This window comes from Notamacropus eugenii, chromosome 5 (genome assembly GCF_028372415.1).
Source record: "Notamacropus eugenii isolate mMacEug1 chromosome 5, mMacEug1.pri_v2, whole genome shotgun sequence".
In the NCBI taxonomy this organism is placed as follows: Eukaryota; Metazoa; Chordata; class Mammalia; order Diprotodontia; family Macropodidae; genus Notamacropus; species Notamacropus eugenii.
Genome location: NC_092876.1, coordinates 280,711,008 through 280,730,462, shown reverse-complemented (window position 1 = coordinate 280,730,462; position 19,455 = coordinate 280,711,008). Strand labels below are relative to the sequence as shown.

Sequence of the window (19,455 nt, the reverse complement as noted above, 5' to 3'; positions counted from 1 at the left end):
GTACCCCACTTATCTTCAATATACAATAATATTAATAAACTGCAACCCTTTCCCCTTATCATTAATATTAATGATAACAACTAATATTTCTAGAGTGTTTTGTAGCTCCTTTTGTTAGCCTTACTCTCATTTGAACCTGACAAGGCAAGTAGTGGAAATAATATGAGTCCTATTTTTCATATGAAGAAACGAGTCCCAGGAAGATCACAGTTAGTCAATCAATAAACATTTATTAAATACCAGACACTGAGCTAGGCTCTGGGGAGACAAAGAAAGACCAAAGACAGTCCCTACTCTCAAGGAGGTCATGGTCTAAGGAATCGGAATAATGGAATCGGAGCAGCCATATACTCCAACCCATACCCACAATAACGTGCCTGAATCACAGTTACCAGGTGGAGTGATTTTCTAGAGGGCACATAACAAAGTAGGGGCAGCCTATAACTTCTGATTCCCAGACCAAGGTTTCCTGACTCTATCTCTTGCCCCTCACATAATAGGGTTATAGATTTAGAAATGGAAGACCCAAAGGTCAGAGATCATCTAACCCCCTCCTTTTTACATATTGGGAAACTGAGGCCCATAAAGGGTAAATGACCCATTCAAGGTCACAAAGGCAATCTATATAAGGGGCTGAGCCAGGATTTCTTCCCGGGTGGTATTATCGGATTCCCAATCTACTGTGCTATCTATCAAGCCACACGAGCCTAATAGTAGCTATGTTATAGGGTTGTTGAGATCTGAATAACGATAATAACAATGAAAATAATAATTAGAAAGCATTTTGTAAATTTGGGATATTATTATCTATCTCTTCTTTAAATAATTCCTTCAGCACTTCATAGATTTTCCCACAGTTAAAGCAACCTTTTATTGGTGTCAATTTTTTATATTTCTTTATATCCCCCCAGCACAGTGCTAAGCATAGTTAACTCAATAATTAATAAATTTTGAGTAACATTGGGCTAAATGGAGAGCATCCAGTCCCACCTAAATCTGCATTTAGCTAAGTTCCATGACATCAAACAATGGTTTTGAATGAAGACAATGGGGACAGTTCAAGTCATCATAACCCTACTGGGTTTCTGGTCTCTCTTTAGGTAAATCAACCTTAGGAAAATTTGGGATACACACAGATCATCCAACCAAAATCTATTTCATTTGAAAGCTAAATGTACTGAACCAATAACTAGTATCTCCTGGCCATGGGACTTTTTTGTGTAGATTCAGGTTTTGGAAGTCATAACCCTTAGCTTTCGTGTAATCCTGACTTTGAAAGATCTCATAGGGTCAGGCGCAGATCAGAAAGTCTCTACTATTCCCTCTAGGTAAGGCCTCCTAGAAAATTGAAAAAAATCTGAATTATGTCTCAGAAAACCCTGGTGCTAGGCATAGGTATCGCACAAACTAGCTATATGAGCTTAAGTATCTCTTTACCACTTAATGCCTTGAGTTTCTCCATCTGAAGAATGGAAGAATTGAGTGAGGAAGATATTGAGACAGTTAAATGGTACAATGGATAGAGCACATATCTTGAGTCAGGAGAAGACCTGAATTCAAATCCTGCCTCAGACCTTTACTAGTTGTGTGACTCTGAGCAAGTCACTTAACCTCAATTTCCTCATCAGGAAAATGGGGATGATAACCTACCTCCTAGTTGTTGTGAGGATCAAATAAGATATTTGTAAATCATTATATAAATTCTAGCTATTATTATGTAGATGAGGTGGAACAAGCATGGGTCACCACCAGAAGAGTTTGAAAATGATTAAAGCCAAGTCTGATTTGACACCACAGTTAGATTACTGCTGTTCAGTCATTTCAGTTGTGTCTGACTCTTCAAGGCTTCATTTTGGGGTTTTCTTAACTGACCAACCATCAGTTAAGGCTGGTTGTACCAGATCTCAGGAAACCTAGGAAGGGTTGACTCTGGAGGAGAAAGTGAGGCTGACACCGTTTGGAAGTTCTACCTCACTTAAATCCAACTCACAGCAAGTCAAGACATTACCCTCGTGATGTCTTTGGTCCTCCTCAAGAACGAAGGACCTAGGAGACAAGATGTGCCTCTTTTCCCCAGCATCACTTGTTCACTTTGTTTATTACCCATCCTTTGTGTAGTTGTGCATAGACACCTGAAGTCATGAGGTTTGTTGCTGACCCCTTTATTTGACTTTGTGAATTTCCGTAGTCTACTCCTATTCGTCTTACATTGGCTGCTCTCTATGGAATCTTGCGTAATGGATATGTCTAGACAACTTTTTCCTTCCTCTTTACTTTTTGATGTGAAATTCTTTTTTTATTAGTATTGCAAGTCTCCAGAAAAAGTACATTCTTATCAGCCCTTGTTAGGCATACTCTGTCACCAGAAAGGAATATATCACTCCCATGTTTGATGGCATAATCTAGAAATCATGTCATTTCCCTTTGATGGGTCTCATTTTCCTCATCTGTAAAATAAGGACGTTTTACCAGATGATCTCTAGTTCTGTCAAAGTCAAAGCATTCTGGCTTCCCCACTGGCTTTGGGTCAAATGCTTCATTGTACTGGATCACGGTTGTTGTAGTGCATCATTGCTCTAGGTCTTAGGAAGCGGGGAGGTTAGAAGAAAGATGCCTGTGCTAGCCACTAACCCATTCTTTCTGAAACCCACCCTGTATTTGTAGTTATCCTCATTCTGCGGAGGTACTATTTCTTCTGTGACTACCACAACTTCATCTCAAGATGGAAGGTATGTGACAGACATAAGGACTGTCCCTTGGGACAGGATGAGGAGCATTGCATTGAGAGCATCCTCAGTGAAGATATGCCCCTGATAGGAGGTAAGTCCCCAAGAAGTAGACAGAAAAAGAATTGGTTATTGATCTTGGAATAAGGAAGACCAGAGTTCAAATCTTACCTTAAACACTTATTACCCATGTGACCCTGGGCAAGTCATTTAACACTGTTTGCATCAGTTTCCTCATTAGTAAAATGAGCTAGAGAAGAAAACAGCAAACCATTGTAGGATCTTTGCCAGGAAAATCCTAAGTAGGGTCTTGAAGAGTTGGACACTACTGAAAGACAACTGAAAAACAACAAAATATTTTAGCCCAAGACTCTAAGGAATGAGAAAAGCAGACATAATGGAAAGTACTTTAGTGACCATTGTGCTTGGTCCTAAAAGACCCTAACTCCATTTGGTTAGACCAAGAGTGGGGAACCTGCGGCCTCCAGGTTGTGTGTGACCTTCTAGGTCTTTGGCTGTGGTCTTTTGACTGAGTCCAAGTTTTACAGAACAAATCCTTTTGTTAAGGGAACTTGTTCTGTGAAGTCTGGGTTCCGTCAAAGGGCCACGCTTGAGGACCTAAAGGGCCACATGTGGCTTTGAGGACACAGATTCCCCACCCCTGGGTTAGACTTTAAGGCACTGTGGGCAACATGATATTTGGGCACAGGATACTGAAACCAAGAGACCTGGGTTCAAATTTTGACTTTAGCATGGTCTCTAGCTCCATAACCCCGGGCAAGTCACAGCCTATTTCCTTGTCTGTAATATGAGAATAATGATACTTGCACAAGGATGTTATGAGGAAAGCATTTTTGAACCTTAAAAGCACAATTAAAATATGAGTCTTTGGTATTATTCTCATTGCCTGACCTTTGGAAGGACTGCCTTTGCACTAGGAGTCTACCATCTTAAAGGGACTAGGTCAGAGGCTTGTCCAGAGACAAAGCTAGTTTTAGAACAAAGTCACGGATTTATAGATGGAAGGGATTTTAAAAGATATCTAGTATAACCCCACCACCACCACCACCTCACTTTACAGATAAGGAAACTGAGGCCCCCCAAAGTTGGAGTGACTTGCCTAAGGTCACACTGGTAATAAGTGTCTGAGGCAAAATTTGAACTCCAATCTTCTTGACCCCAGGCCTAGAATTGTATCCAAACTATACCATGCTACTCTTCTAAAGGCTTAGGCTATAGCCAGACATGAGAAATACTAGAGAAAAACAACTAAGATCATCCGTGTTTATTTGGATGTTAAGTGAATTAAGTAAGTAGCCCAAAGCCATTCATGTGCAATGGTACTGGGATCAGAGGATATGTGTTCAAATCTTGAGTAAAACTTCCCAATTGTGAGACCTTGGGCAAGTCACCTTCCTTGGGCTTCATGTGTAAAATGAGAGGTTTGACTAGATGGGTTGTGAAGTTCTCTCTAGCTCTCTATCTTCCATCCTATAAAATGGAGCCACTTAATCATTTGTCATTCAAATGAAATCCTGCCCCTGCCCTGGGATGTTCTGCTGAATGGGAAGAGTCCTTCCATGTCCATGTCCAGGCCAATCTAATCCAACAGGCATTTATTGAGTGCTTTCTGTGTACAGTTCAGGGCATGGACCTGAAAGGGGAAGAGGGAAGGGGAATGGGAGTGAGAGGACACAAAGATAAGACAAAAAACAGTCCCCTCTCTCAAGGAGCTCATCTTCTAATTGGGGAGACAAGTAGCTACATACAAAATGTACAGAAAAAAACAGAAGTTAACCTCAAAGGGAATGCGTGGAGTCGGGGGAGGAAAGGCCTCCTGCAGACAGGAGATTTGAGCCACCTAGAGGTTAGTGGCATTTTGGAGACACCTTAGGCCCAGTCAGTTAAAACCAAACAGACTGGTTTTCTTTATGTTAATAAGCTTGCAGAATCAATCCCTTCACGATCTTCTCCCCAAACTTACCTTCCCTCCCATACTTCTAACTAAGCTGCTCTTTCTTTACTCCTTCCCAGAAGAAGAGATGAGATAGGGCTGGTTTCAGAGTATCTTGGTGGGGAAGTGACTGTGTCACACGCAGGCTGACCCAAGTCTCTCCCTTCCTAGTCCGTCTTTCCAAGGACAGATCCACTCTACAAGTGATAGACAAAGAGACAGATCTCTGGTCCTCAGCCTGTTTTGACAACTTCACAGAAGCATGGGCCAGAATCGCTTGTACTCAGATGGGGTACAACAGGTACCTTTGTTTACCTTTCTTCCTTCTCTCCTCAACCTCCCCACCTCTTTTGTTCCTAGTCATGCCTCCCTATTTTCTTCCATCTCCCTTATTTGTCTTTTTCTCTTTTCCTGGTAACTAAAGCCCCTTTGAGTAAAATTACACTTTAAATGGGGCTTGATTTTACTGGGATGTCTTAATGCTAAGGCCTCAGGCACTTACTAGCTGTATGACCCTGGGCAAGTCACATAACATTATTTGCCTTTTCCTCCTCTATAAAATGAGCTGGAGAAGGAAATGGCAAACCACTCCAGCATCTTTGCTAAGAAAACCCCAAGTAGGGTCATGAAGAGTAGGACATGTCTGAAAAACACCTCAATGACAACAAAATCCTCCCAGATCCGCATGTGGTATTCAAAGCCAGCCCCAAAGTCTGAAGTTTAGTGTGGGAGAGCAAACATTAGCCTGCCTATCTGGAGTCTTGAGAGACTCCCAGTTGTAGTACTAACTAGCTATGTAGCCTTGGCAAAGACCATTTCACCTTTATGGGCCTCAGTGTCCTCTTCTGGAAAATGAGGAGATTTGGAGGCCCCTTCCAATTTGAAATCTATGATCTTATTATCCCTCTCTCTATGTCTTATTCTCTCATCCACAAAACGAAATGAAATGAGCCTAAACTAGACTGTTCCAAAGCTTCCTTCGAGCACACTCACCCAAACCACCACCCTTTCTTCTCCCACACTCCACATTGTCCATAGCCTACATATGCCAATTTGGAGTGGGAGAACTAGGTCCCCACTGTCACTCCAGATAACACATCTAACCCCTCCTAGTTTGGACATGAAGCCTACTTTCCAAGCCGTGAAGATTGGACGAAAGCAGCAGCTGTCTGTCAGCAAGATCATAGCCAAAGACCAGGAACTCCAAGTGCAGGATTTCTCAGGGTAAGTGAGAGGCATCTTCAAGTCTTCAAAAAGTCAGTTAGTGGACACTGGTGGCAGGAACCTAATTAAGAGGAACATAATCTAGACACCAGGAAGAACACTTAACCAACCAGATTATCCAGTCCTGGAAGGTTGTGAAATCATATTGCTAGGAGATTTTTTTTTTAAATATGACATACCTAAGCTAGGCAAAGTACTATCTTGCCTGAAGGGAGCTGACCTCAACATCAACCAGAATGGTGAAAAATGATGCATTTTCTAACTGCCTCATGTTCCTTACTAAACCCTATAAATTTTGCATTTTCCTTGTACAGTTCTAGAGATTGATTTTCTTAGGTACTCCCTGCCCAGTCACCCAGACCCACAAATAGAGGCCTCTTCAGTATTATAAGATCTCACAGAAAAAAAAATTTAAAACTTTGATCAGGCACCAATTACCAGAATCACTGAATCTCGGCATGGGAAAGGATGTCAGAAGCTGTTTAATCCACCCCATACCTGACAGAGAATCCTCACTCTACCATCCCCAATAAAAGGTATCCAACTTTTTCTTGAAGATATCCAATGAGAGGCAGCCCATATCTGAAGAGCTCTAATTGCTAGAAAGAATTTCCTTAAATAATTTGAGGAAATCTCTGCTTCTACTTCTACGTGCATATAGAACCACTCCAACACATGCATACAAATATACATACACCCCAATTCTGACCATAAAGCATGTATACACACCCCTTTTGTCTCTGTTTCTCCCTTTTCTTCTCCCTCTCCTCCTTTTCTCTCTCCCTCCTCATTTTGTCTCTGTCTCCCTGTCTCTCTCCTTTGTGTCTCCATGTCTCTCTCCTCCCTATCTCTCTCTTTCTGTCTTTCTCTTCCCTAACTCTTTCTGTCTCTCTTTCCTCTTCTTTTCCTCCTTCCCTCCCTCTGTCTCTGCCTGTAACTGTTTCTTCCCTTCTTCCCCCCATCTGTCTTTGTGTGTCTCTCCTCACTATCTCACTGTGTCTCTCCCTTTTTCTTTCTTTTTCTCTGTCTGTCCCTCTCTCTCTTTTTCTTTTTCATTCTCTTCCTATGTCTCTCTCTGTCTCTTTATTTCTCTGTCTCTGTCTATCTCTCACAGATACACATATTCACATGGCTCTGCTCTCTCTCTCTCTCTCTCTCTCTCACACACACACACACACACACACACACACACACACACACACACACACACACACACACTGATCTACTCTTAGTAGATCACTGATAGAGAGTTCTTGAAAATAAGCCTTGCTACTGTCTCTGTCTTTTGTTGTTATTCTTTGTTGAATAGGTTGTGTGTATGCCCCTTTCCTCCAAAAGAATCAAATTTTAAAGAAGGAAAGGATGGTAGTAGTCCAATCATTTACTTTAAATACCATTTTTTTAAATGCATCTGCTCACCTTAACGTAGGAAGCATCTTATGCATATTTCTGCAGGTTCTACCTTCCTCCTCCTTGCTGTCAGGACTTTGATTGGCATATTACAAGGGAAATTTCTTGTAGGATTAAGCTGACTAAGAACTGGGAGTGTGAAGGATCATAGGATTGTATTTTAGAGCTGCAACAACTTTAGAAGACATCCTCTACAGATAAGAAAACTGAGTTGCAGAGAGGTTAAGTAAAATTCTTCAAGTAGAGTTATAATATTTTTGGAAAAAAGATTAAAACTGTTCTACAGCATGGCACAAAGGAAAGAACACTGGATTGGGATTCAGAGCACCTGGGTTTCATTTCTAACACTTTCATTTATCACCTGTATGACCCTGGACATGTCACTTAACCTCTAAGAACTCATCTTTAAAATAAGGAAGTTGGTCCCTCCAAGTTCTAAATCTTTACTCTGTCTAAATCTATACTCCCATGTCCTACAAAGTACTAGGTAGAAGTTGCAGAAATGCAGATTTTGACTCATGCCAAAGAAACAGTTTATAATAGCTATCTGAAAGTGGAATGATTGCCTTGGAAAGTGGTAGGTTATCCATCACTGGAAGTTTTTAGGTAAAATCTGAAATACTCCTCACTGGGGAATGATATAGTCAGAGACAGGCTGGACTGAAGGGCCGCTGGGATTACTTCCAGCTCTTAAAATTCCCTCAAGCTCTAAAAGGATTAAATCAAACAGAGCCTGGAAGCCTAGACCTCTAGACTTGGCCTGGCAAGACACAGAAACCAAGCCCACTTGTGTATTTACATTTTCCAGGCCCTGCCTCTCAAGGTCCTTGGTTTCCCTTCGCTGTGCTGGTGAGTATAAAGCCCTCTCAGAGAGGTTAGAATTGGACAAGCTTAGACCAGGGCTGACCAAAGGAAAAGTTAAAAACTGCATTTATTTTTTCATTCCTGGTTCTCCCACACTTTTAACTTTGTTTCTCTAGGATTTGGGATTTTCTGGGCAAAGTTTTTCTGCATGCTTAGTTCTAAGGCTTCCCTTCATTCCCACACCTATTCCCCATCCCAAATTCAGGAAAGGTTCTTGGGAGCTTTGGAGACTAAGGAGGTAAGAGTGAAGCTGAAAGGCTAGGGGCCAGACACAACTGCTTTACTAATGTCAACTTTCAGTTACCCAGGGTCAGATTCAAATTCAAGTTCAACAAAGCATTTAAAACCTTAACTAAATGCCTACTGTGTGTAAGGTGCTAAGGATAGCTACAAAGACTAAAACAGCCTTCCCTGCCCTTAAAGAAATTACATTCCACTGAATTATCCACATTCAATTTAAGTGTTATTTTTAATACCAACCATACGTGATCAGATGAGAAGATATTTCTTAAAGTATTTAGCATGGTACCTGGCACATAGTAGGTACTATATAGATGTTAGTCACGACAATGATCATCATGATGATGGCGGTGAGGATGATGTTAGACACCACAAATAGAATGTAAGACATATCCCCTGCCCTCCAGGGGCTTCCAAGGTACGTGAGAGAATAGGATAGATAAAGACACATTTAAAAAAAAAATACAAGGCAGCTTATGCCAAGTGGCTAGTGAGTGATGCCTACAGTAAAGGGGCATGGAAGAAGGAAAGATAACTCTTTGTTAGAGAGATAGGAGAAAACCTCAGGGAGCAGCTGAAGCTTGGATTGGTCCTTAAAGGATGAGCAGAACGTGAAAAAGGAGGGTAAAGATGGGAGGTCATTTAGAAACCTAGGAACCCCAATGAGCAAAGCTCAGAGGGGATAAGGAGAAGGGTGACTAGACCAGCTTTGGCAGAATAAAGAATTGCTTAGGAGAACGATAGAGACAGATCTCAAAGAGCTTTGAATCCCAAGTTAGAGTTTGAAACTTAATCCATAGACATTAGAGAGCTACTGGAGCTTTTTCACAGGGTATTGAGGTGCCATGAACCAGTCTGTGTTGGAGGACACTAAATATGGCTGGGGAATTAGGATGAGTTGAAGGAAAGAGATATGGAGAGACCAGTTTTGTGGTTAGTAAAATAACCCAAGTGTGCAGTGGTGAGTTCCTGAACTTGAAACTAGGATGGTAGTAGCAGGAATGGAAGGGAAAGGACAAATGGGAGGCTCATGATACAGGACCACTCTAGAGTGATGGCTAGATATTGGAGAGTAGGAGAAGTGACTGGGGGCCATGCAGTAGGAGCTAAGTCCTCTCCATAACAAGGAACAGGCTTTCTGTCCTCTGTGGTGTAGTGAAGAATGTGCTGAATTTGGAGTCTGAGACATGGGCTCAATCTAAGCTTTGATGCTTGTGATCTGTGGAACCTTGGGGAAATCATTTCTTCTCCGTAGGCCTCAGCTTCCTCAGCTGTAAAATTCTAGGGGGATGAGGTGGAGGTAGTGGGGAAAGGAGGAGAGGGGTCCAAGGTCCTTTCTGGCTCCAAATATATGAATCTATGATTTCTTCTCACCTTGTCCTCTGCACTTTCACCGTATGGATCCAGTCTGTGGGAAGAACCTGCCAGGCTCCCGGGTGGTGGGCGGACAGAAAGGATCTGTGAAAACTTGGCCTTGGCTGGTCAGCATTCGGCACCACAGGGCTCACTTGTGTGGAGGCTCCATACTGGACCATTACTGGATCCTCACTGCTTCCCACTGCTTCAGGTAAGGCCCTATCCACTTCCCAGAGGGAGTAAGGACAGCAGCAGCTGGATTTGGGGACTTCTTGCTCTTGAATGAGTCTGCCTTGCTTCTCTGTCCTTTTTTCTGAAAGTTTTATTGCCAGGGAGAGCAGCTAGGTAGAGCAGTAGATAGAGTGAGGACCTAGAGTCAGGAAGACCTGAGTTCAAATCCAACTTCAGACACTTATTAGCTGTGTGACCCTGGGCAAGCTACTTAACCCTGTTTGCCTCAGTTTCCTCATCTGTAAAATGAGTTGGCGAAGAAAGTCGTCATGAAAATCCCAAAATGGGGTCATGAAAAGTTGGTCACCACTGAAACGATTGAACAACAAATTGATAGGGAAGGATCATCTCCTCGGGGTAACAGGCCAACAACTCATTCTGTTGGATTTGACTCAACATTCCTGAAGTACTCACTGGGTGTAGAGGAACTATTCTAAACACTGTGGGGAGATGAAAGCTTAGATGCAACATAGTCCTTGCCTACATAGAACTTCCAATCTGGTTGAGAAATACAGCACATACACAAATAACCATGATGCAAAATCCCTTTGCGAAGTCATTGCTCTGTTCAGAAATTTCCCATGATACTCCGAGTCCCTGAATGTTCTATCTCAAGAAAAGGCTCCCTTGGAGGCCAGGACCATGTATTTGCATTTTCAGACCCTGCCTCTCAACATCTCTGGTTTCTCTTCACTGTACTGGTGATAAAACTTTTCCACTAGGGCAAAGGCCAGTCCCCCTAGTTTCTGACTCCTATCCCCAGGAGAATAATTGTAACTATATATCTCTCAAAAGCCTTTACTGACTTCTTATTACCCATAGAATACAATACAATCTGCTTAGCTTAGCATTTAAGGTCTTTCTATCTCTCTGTGTTTTTTGCACACCTCTATGCTTTTCATTATAGCCAGACTGGGCGACTGGAAGTTGCCCTGTCTTATCTTGCATATCTCTAACTTCCCCTCATTTGCAAAAACCCCCCCTTATGCCAGGAATATACTTCCTACTAAAATCACAGACTGTCAAAATTCTCATCTTTCAAAGTCCTGCTTGGGAGCCACCTCATTCACGAAGCTTTCCTTGGTATCCTCTCCCCACCTCTGAAAGGGATTCTCTGCCCCTCCAGATTTCCTTAGAATACTTCATCTAGTTGACTGCCTGGCTGCCAGTAAGACTGTTCGAATCCTCTGAGTTCCAACTTCTTGGGGAAAAGTTCCCACCCTATACCCTCTACCCTCTCCCCTCTCCACCTCCTCCATGAACCTAGCCTGAGGCAAAGTCAGAACTACCCTGACCCCTGCTCTGCTCTGTCCTCAGGGCCTATCCAGAGGTGACCCAGTGGAGAGTAAAAGTAGGGACTGACCATCTATACTCCAGAAACCCATACTTGGCTGTAGACAAGATCTTTGTCCTCCAGCTCAACAAAGAGAATGACGTGGCCCTGATCAAGCTGAAAAAGCCCCTTGTTATGTCAGGTAAGAGCCAGGGCCTGAGAGGGGAGTTCAGAAAGAAGAAACATAGCATACAAGGTACAGTATGCCTAGTCCAAACGCAACTCTACCCAAACCCTTTCAATCTCTCATCTGGAGGTTGAAGCAACCTCAAGAGACACTCGGATCTAGGCCCTGCCTTCAGACAACTAAAGTATTATCCGTTTTACAAATTAAGCAGCTGGGGCCTGAAGTGTTTAAGTGACTCCCACAAAAAGGTAAGCTCCGTACTGGAGTATCCAAGGAGGTGCTGCTCTGTTAACAGAAGAAATACATTCAGCCATGAAGATCCCAGGAGAGGAAATTGTTCCTCTATAGAATAAAAGCTCTATTTACCAGGTCCAGAACTCCTCCCTCAGGCAGAAGCCCTAGAAAGTCTCTGGTCCCATCTAATTGTGGTCTGCATCTTAATTGGTGAAGAAGGTAAAACTCAAATTATTTCCCTAATACAGGAAGTAAGTTGTACAAAAAGCATGGCAAACATGGATTTTTTTTTTTTAACCAGACAAATTCCTCTGAGGGATGTAAGTGACATTGAGATATTCTAGAGATAAAAAGGGGGGCTGTACCATTTATCTTTAACCCAGGAAGATTTAATCCTTCACTGGGTTCAGGGATTGGCAATTATCTCAACATAACAACAATAGATAAAATTTATATAACACTATATGGTTTACTGTGTGACTCTGGACAAGTCACTTTGCCTGTTTGCCTCAGTTTCCTTATCTGTAAAATGAGCTGGAGAAGGAAATGCCAAACTACTCCAGTATTTTTGCCAAGAGAACCCCAGATGAGGTCACAAAAAGCCGAACAAGACTGAAATGATTGAATAACAACATAAGGTTTACAAAGCACTTTACAAATATTATCTCAGCTTATCCTCACAACAACCCTGGGAATAGGGTGCTATTATCCTCATTTTACAGAGGAAGAAAATGAAGCATATGGAGACTGAGTGATTTGCTCAGGATCACACAGCTAAGTATCTGAAGCTGGATTTGAACACAGGTCCTCCTGACTCCAGGGTCTATGCTCTCTCCACTACCTAGCTGCTCCAACCTTTGTGGCCATAGGTAAATCATTGTGTTCCTTTGGTCCTCAGTTTCCAGAGAATGACATAGTGAATAGGGTGACAATCTTGAAGTCAACAAGACCCAGGTTCAAATTCTGCCTCTGACTCCAGGCAAGTCCTTTAGGCAATTTTAGCCTAAAGCATCTCTCTAGGAATTACTGTCATAGATGGGTTGCAATCTGCATTAGTAAAGTTCCTTCACTAGGAGTTTCTGATGCTGATGAAATCACAGGTGCTCTAGATATCAATGTGTTCCTCTCCCGTAAAATCAGGGGATTGGACTTAGATGACCTTGAAGCACCTTCCAGCTCTTGATCCTATGACCCTTTGACCTTAAACTCAATTTATTTCCCAAGTAGGAATAATTAATTGCTGGTCCCTGAGTCCTGTGGCGGGTCAAACTTTCCGGGGCAGGGGTAGGGGGGGAGGGAGGGGGGAAGAGGGGTAACGTTAAAAGCCTTACTCAATCCCTCTGATTTTTTTTGAAGGCCTGGTTCACATGGGAACACTATTTCCCCCAATATCATCACTGTCTAAATTCATTTTATTAAAGGACCTCTTCTAGCCAAAATGAAATCAAAGGGCTGTGTACAAGCCCTAACTGTTGGAAGTCAAGAGTCTAAGGGAATCTCAGCCACTCCCCAGGCTGCCAGAACCAGGCAGATTAAAATGGAATCCAAAAGTGTTTAGCAAAATAAATTAAAATAAAATAAAACATAGATAATGTTAATGCATGGTTTTCTAAGTCAATATGTGACCCAAGGGGACTAATGTATGTTTTAGAGGCCCCTGTTTCTGTTTGAGTTTGACATCATAGGTGAGACAGAAACAGAAAAGACTAAATCAAGCAAGTTTATTACTGAGTATGATCTGGGCTGGGCATCTAGGTGGTATAGTCTATAGAGTGCTAGGCCTGGAGTCATGAAGACTCATCATCCAGAGTTCAAATCTGGCTTCAGACACTTATGAGCTGTGAGACCCTTGGCAAGTCACTTAACCCTGTTTTTGCCTCAGTTTCCTCATCAGTACAATGAGTTGAAGAAGGAAATGGCTAACCGCTCCAGTGTCTTTGCCAAGAAAACCCCAAATAGGGTCATGAAGAATCAGACAGGACTGAGTAACAACCTTCTGGGTACAACGGTCTATGCTGGACACTGTAGGTCACAGGGAAGTGAATGTCTTAGTCCTACCCTCAAGGATCTTGCCACTTTACTGCATATTCGAGTACTTATGTGATCTGAACTAGCAACGCAGCCCAGGGTACCACCTCCCTTTTCTCCACTAACTTCAACAGAGGCCACTGTAGTGAGTAGCAAGAAAACTAGATATGGATTTCGAAAACTAAGATATGGCTATTGACCCTAATTCTTACTCCCTGTGTCACTATGTGCTATCACTGAACTTGTCTAAACCTCGAGTTCTTCTTAGTCCACCTAGACTAGGTCTAGACATTAGATGATCTCTGAGTTCTTTACCAACTCTCAACCCTATGACCCCCTCCTGTTGCTTTGTTGAGAACTCATCTCCACTAGAAGGCCTTCCCTGATTAACCTTCCCCAACTCTGGTCACTCCATAGCACTTCATACAGCTTGCATGTTTTTGTATATAATGCTTTGAGATGTCTCCCCAGCTGAACCCTCCAGGGGGATGGATGAGCCATTTAGATAGAGTATTATTGTGAACTCTGTTCATACTACTATTCAACAATAGTTTTTAATAATAATTCAATAATGATAATTCAACAAAACCAGAGCCTTAGAGTGCAAACATTCTTTGAAGGGCTCAACTCTCAACCAACTCTTTCTCTTTCTCTCTCTCTCTCTCTCTCTCTCTCTCTCTCTCTCTCTCTCTCTCTGTCTCTCTCCCTCTCCCTCTCCCTCTCCCTCCCTCTCCCTCTCCCTCTCCCTCCTCCTTTCTCTCCCTTTCCCTCTCCCTCTTCCTTTCTCTCCCTCTCCCTCTCCCTCTCCCTCTCCTCTTTCCTTTCCCTCTCCTTCTCCCTCTCTCTCCCATTTCCCTTTTACTCTTTCTGTCTCACTCTCTCAATCTTTCCCCCTCTGTTCTTTGTCTCTCCCTCTCTCTCTTTCTTTCTCTCTCTCCCTCCTTTCCATTTCCCTTTCACACTTTCTGTCTGCCTCATTCTCTCAATTTCTCCCTGCTCTTCTCTCTGCCTCTCCCTGCATCTCCTTCCTTCCCCAATTTTCTACTATATTCTCTCCATCTCCTCCTTCCTCCCTGTTTCTTTTCATTTCTCTTACCCCCTTCAACTCTCTCTCTCTGTATCTCACTGTCACTACCTCTGCATCTCTTCCCTTCCCTCTTCTTCCCTGTTTCTCTCTCCCTGCCTCCTATTCTCTCTCTTATCTGTCTTCTCTTTATAACTCTCTCCTTCCTCATGTTTCTCTGACTCTTTGTCTTGCTCTATCCCTCTCTCCCTCACTCCTTGTCTCTTGTCCTACAGATACAGTCAAGCCCATCTGTCTGCCATTCTTTGATGAGGAGCTGGCTCCAGGTACCCCGCTCTGGATTATAGGCTGGGGTTTCTTAAAAGAGTCAGAAGGTAATGTGTTGGGCCCTCCCATTAGCAAGACTCTGCCAAAGTCATCTCCACAAACTGCTTTTATGGACGTCTTGGGGGCATGGGTGGAAGTGGAGGAAAGGCTTGACAAACCCTGAGAGACTTGCAAACCTTTGTGAACAGAACCCACTTAATGCCCTCTGAAGTATGTATGGCCTTATACATACTGAGAGGGATAAAAACAGTACAAAAAGAATTTCTCAATAGGGAAGGATGTGAAACTGCAGTGGGTGACTAAAAGAAGCCATGGTCCCCCTCTTCTATAAAGATATCCCCAGGAAAATTCAGACAGCCCTGCCTAAAAGGCAGGAGCATGGAAAAGATGATTTTACAGGGTCTCCCATATCCCAAGAAATTCTCTCTGAAAGAGAGAAGCCTCTCCATGTCCGTAAGACAATGGGGGGTCAGTGGGTAGAAGTATTGAAGCGTATCTTTGCTGCCTCCCAGAGAAGCTTTCCCAAACCCTACAACAAGCGAAAGTCCAGCTCATTGACAGAAATCAATGCAACAAGAAGGAAATGTATTTTGGGAGTATCACCAAGAGCATGCTTTGTGCTGGTGTTCCTGGCCACAGCGTCGATACATGCCAGGTGAGCCGCTTAAGGAGGTGCCATGTTTCCTGAAAAATACCAGCATTGCCATAGATATAGAATAAGGGAGATAATAAAGGGAGGCTTTAAATTCTTAACTCCAATACTTATGACCTGCATGACCTCATGGACCCCTGAGATCCCTAAATCTCCAATCAGGATTTATATCTTGGACTGCAGCATATAGAATGACAACTTTGGAGTCAGAGGAAATGGGCTCCGATGTAGACCTTGCTACATACTACCTGTGTGGCCTTGGGCAACTCAATGCAATTATCTGGGCCTCTGTTTCCCAATCTGTAAAATGAGGAAGTTTAACTCAGTTGAGTGGACCTCTAAGGATATTTAAGGCCTGCTCCAGTTTTAAACCTATGATCCTAAGATTAAAAGAGCACAAAGGACCAAGGGACTGGAAGTTACAGTGAGAATGAAGAGAGGTAAAGAAGGATTGGGGCAGTAGACGGTGTTGAAGGATAGGAGATTGTTGTCCAAGAGGGCAATTTCAGAACTCAGATTCTGAGAAGTTGAGTAGTTTCCAAGTGGTGCCCAAGTCTTGTATGTAACCACCCTCAGTGAGCCACGGAGATGAATGAATGAATAAATTAATAAATGAACAAATGGCATTTTCTAAGCATGTATTATGTCTTATGCAGTGGAGATATGGGGAGAAGAGCAAGGCAGTTGAACTCATTTCATAATAGTGGGAAACAATGCTTAGAGATTTCAGCTACATGCCAAATAGAAGATCCCATGGTCCTTAGCAGCAAAGCAGATGGTAATGCATCTTCTTTACAGTCATTTCCATTGACAAACCATGTATGTTTCTCATGTTGAACCATTGACAGTGCCAAGGGCTTTGTAGGTGATAGATATCATAGGAATTGAGCAGGCTGATGAACATGGAGGATCTTAAAGTGTCAAACAAATGTAAATTACTATTACTGATATGATTATTATTAAAATAGTCAACAAGATAGAAAAAGAAAAGGATGTTGAGACTTGAGATAGAAAAAAAACTGTGAGCCAGGCACCAAAACCATTGAGGAAGGTGGGAAAGGGTCATTAACATTGGTCCTAGGAGATTATCAACAAGGATGTGGACAGTGTGGATGGCCATGAACTTCAGAAGAATGGAATGATGGTGGCCAAGCAGGAGTCAGAAGAGACAGGAAACAAAGGAGATGCTGATATCTCTTGTCTCTGAGGGTCACAAAGAAGAAGGACCAGTTTTGGAGATGATGCATGATTTCATGCTGGTAGTTTGGGAGGGAGGTGACTATTCACTAGTCCAACATACTCACAAATGGTATTCTGAAAGTGCCCTCAGCAGTGCCTACAGCAGTAACTTGCATACAGTGGAGACTTAATCAGTGATTATCAAATTGACATTGTGTGCTCTAAATGAGTGGCACAAACCAAAAATTCTGGGAAATTTCAGAGGACAGGATGGGAGGAAGGTACTATAGAGTGTAACACAATGTTAGCATTGGAAGGGACTTTACAGATTATTTGATCAGCCTCCTCGTTTGATAGATGAGAAAACTGAGACCCAGAGAGGCAAATCTCTGAGAAATGACTTGCCCAGAGTCACATAACTTAATAAATGGGAGGGCCATGATTCAAACCTTGATCTTCTGAATCCCAAGTCTAACCAATGGTCTGTCCACTGACCATGCTGTGCCATTTCCTTTCTTTCTTCCTTACTCTTCAGGGTAGACTTAAGGGGGTAGGGGGTGGGGGGGAAGGCAGAGTTGATCTGGTAAGGATGGAGAGAATTAGCATAAGTAGAGAACAGGGCAGGGCATTCCAGGTTAGAAAAGGAGCATGTTTAAAACATTTGCTGTGGTTCTCCTTGTGATTCACGGCACACAGTTTTAAAATGGCTGGCCAAAGTTAGAAATATATAGTTTGTGACTGGAGAAAAATTGAGCTAACTGGCCCATATGGGGATCCAGCCTATGTCCCTAGGATCAGCCTTGGCCTCATAGCTAGTAAAGAAAGAAAAGTGATGCTCTTAATGAAACCTCAAGTTTCAACATCATACCTCAGTTATGGAGACATGTTAGTATAATCTATCTTATCTTTCTGAAGATGAGAAATCATTTTCCAAAAATATGTTTGCCCAGCCTCAAGGCAGAAAGAAAAGCACCCGGTGAAAACCATGACTTAACTAAAAGAGTCAGAGACTTTCCAAGCTCATTCTTTGTTTTGAGATCCTGGGAGGACACTGGTTGACATTGGTGCCATATGAGACAAATGGTGTCACATGAAAGTAGGCATGACACCTTTCCCCATCTCATAGATTCTCCAAGTCCTACAGAGAATCTCCCTTATGCCTTATATCAGCCAGTTAATGGGGAGGGTGAAAAGGAAATTAGAGATAAAAAGAATCGAAATCTAAAGGCTTCTCAACAATAAATAGGCTGGGTCAGGGAACGGGGAGACTTTCCCAATGCCTATCCTTCCTGGAAGGTCACCCTATTCTGGTCTCTCCCAGGGTGACAGTGGTGGGCCCTTGATGTACTTCAAGAAAAGATGGCAGATAGTGGGCATCGTGAGCTGGGGATATGGCTGCGGGCACCATGACGTGCCGGGTGTGTACGCCCGTGTCAATTTCTTTCTCAACTGGATCTCTAACATCCGGAAGGTAGATACGTCTGACTCCACAATTCACTACCTCCTAAACTCCTTATAACTTCTCAACTATGGCCACTGTGAAACAAGCCAGCCTTTTGGTGACTGACTATATGAATTTAAAATGTTCCAGAAACCTTTCCATTCAAAAAGCACTTAGTCCATGTCAAAATTTCCACCATTATAGCTTCATTTCTTTAGCTCAACCTTACACCTCTCCCTCAAGAAGAGGTGACATAGTAATTTATGCTCCAACCTGAAAACAGATTTTGATTGAGGGGAAAGGGCATGAGAACAGTAAAGACTAGGGATGGAGATGTGGGGGAAGAAACTAAAAAGGAGAGGCCTGGAAGACAGACCTTACATCCTGACAACTAAAGCTATTCATCTCAGGGAGGCTCATCTTCCCAAGTTCAAATCTGGCCTAGGACACTTACTAGTTGGGTGACCCTGGTCAAGTCACTTAAACCCTGTTTACCTCAGTTTCCTCAACTGTAACAATGAGGAAATGGCAAACCACTCCAGTATCTTTCCCCAAGGAAACCTCAAATGGGGTCATGAAGAGTCAGACACAACCCAATAACAACAAAGCTATTCCATCCAATGAACATTTATTAAGCACATACTATGTGCCAGGCCCTGGGCTAAGTGCTAGGGATACAACTGATAAAAAAGAAATGGTTCCCTGCCCTCAAGGAACTTGCAAATTTGATGGAAAGAGTTGTTGTTCAGTTATTTTCAGTCATATCCAACTCTTCGTGACCCCATTTAGGGCTTTCTTAGCAGAGATACTGGAGTGGTTTGCCATTTCCCTCTGCAACTCATTTTCCAGAAGAGGAAACCGAGGTAAATAGAGTAAAATGACTTGCCCAAGGTCACACAGCTAGGAGGTGTCTGAGGCCAGATTTGAACTCAAGAAAATGAGTCTTCCTGACTCCAGGCCTGGCACTCTATCCACTGAGCCACATACCCACCCCTGATGAAAAGAGATAACACACAAAAGGGGGTGAGAAAAGGGGGTGGGGGGGACAAGGGATATCTTGTTCTGTGGATTTGAAACCAGGTGGAGAAGCAGGTACAGAGTGGAA

General features: G+C 42.8%; 1 protein-coding gene across 6 annotated transcripts in view; it reads left to right on the top strand.

The window, feature by feature from the left end:
* The window catches only part of TMPRSS4 (transmembrane serine protease 4), a 34,404-nt gene that overhangs the window by 13,748 nt on the left and 1,201 nt on the right, over positions 1-19,455 (top strand). For 3 of the 6 annotated variants that reach the window (XM_072613096.1, XM_072613098.1, XM_072613099.1), the window contains 9 exons: positions 2,665-2,820; positions 4,852-4,981; positions 5,794-5,904; positions 8,123-8,163; positions 9,826-9,985; positions 11,323-11,480; positions 15,027-15,125; positions 15,591-15,733; positions 18,231-18,380. In XM_072613096.1, coding sequence (XP_072469197.1) covers positions 2,665-2,820; positions 4,852-4,981; positions 5,794-5,904; positions 8,123-8,163; positions 9,826-9,985; positions 11,323-11,480; positions 15,027-15,125; positions 15,591-15,733; positions 18,231-18,380 — 1,148 coding nt within the window. Of the gene's footprint in view, positions 1-1,145; positions 1,329-2,664; positions 2,821-4,851; positions 4,982-5,793; positions 5,905-8,122; positions 8,164-9,825; positions 9,986-11,322; positions 11,481-15,026; positions 15,126-15,590; positions 15,734-18,230; positions 18,381-19,455 lie in introns of those variants that run through there. The other 3 variants (XM_072613101.1, XM_072613097.1, XM_072613100.1) reach the window with 3 other exon arrangements.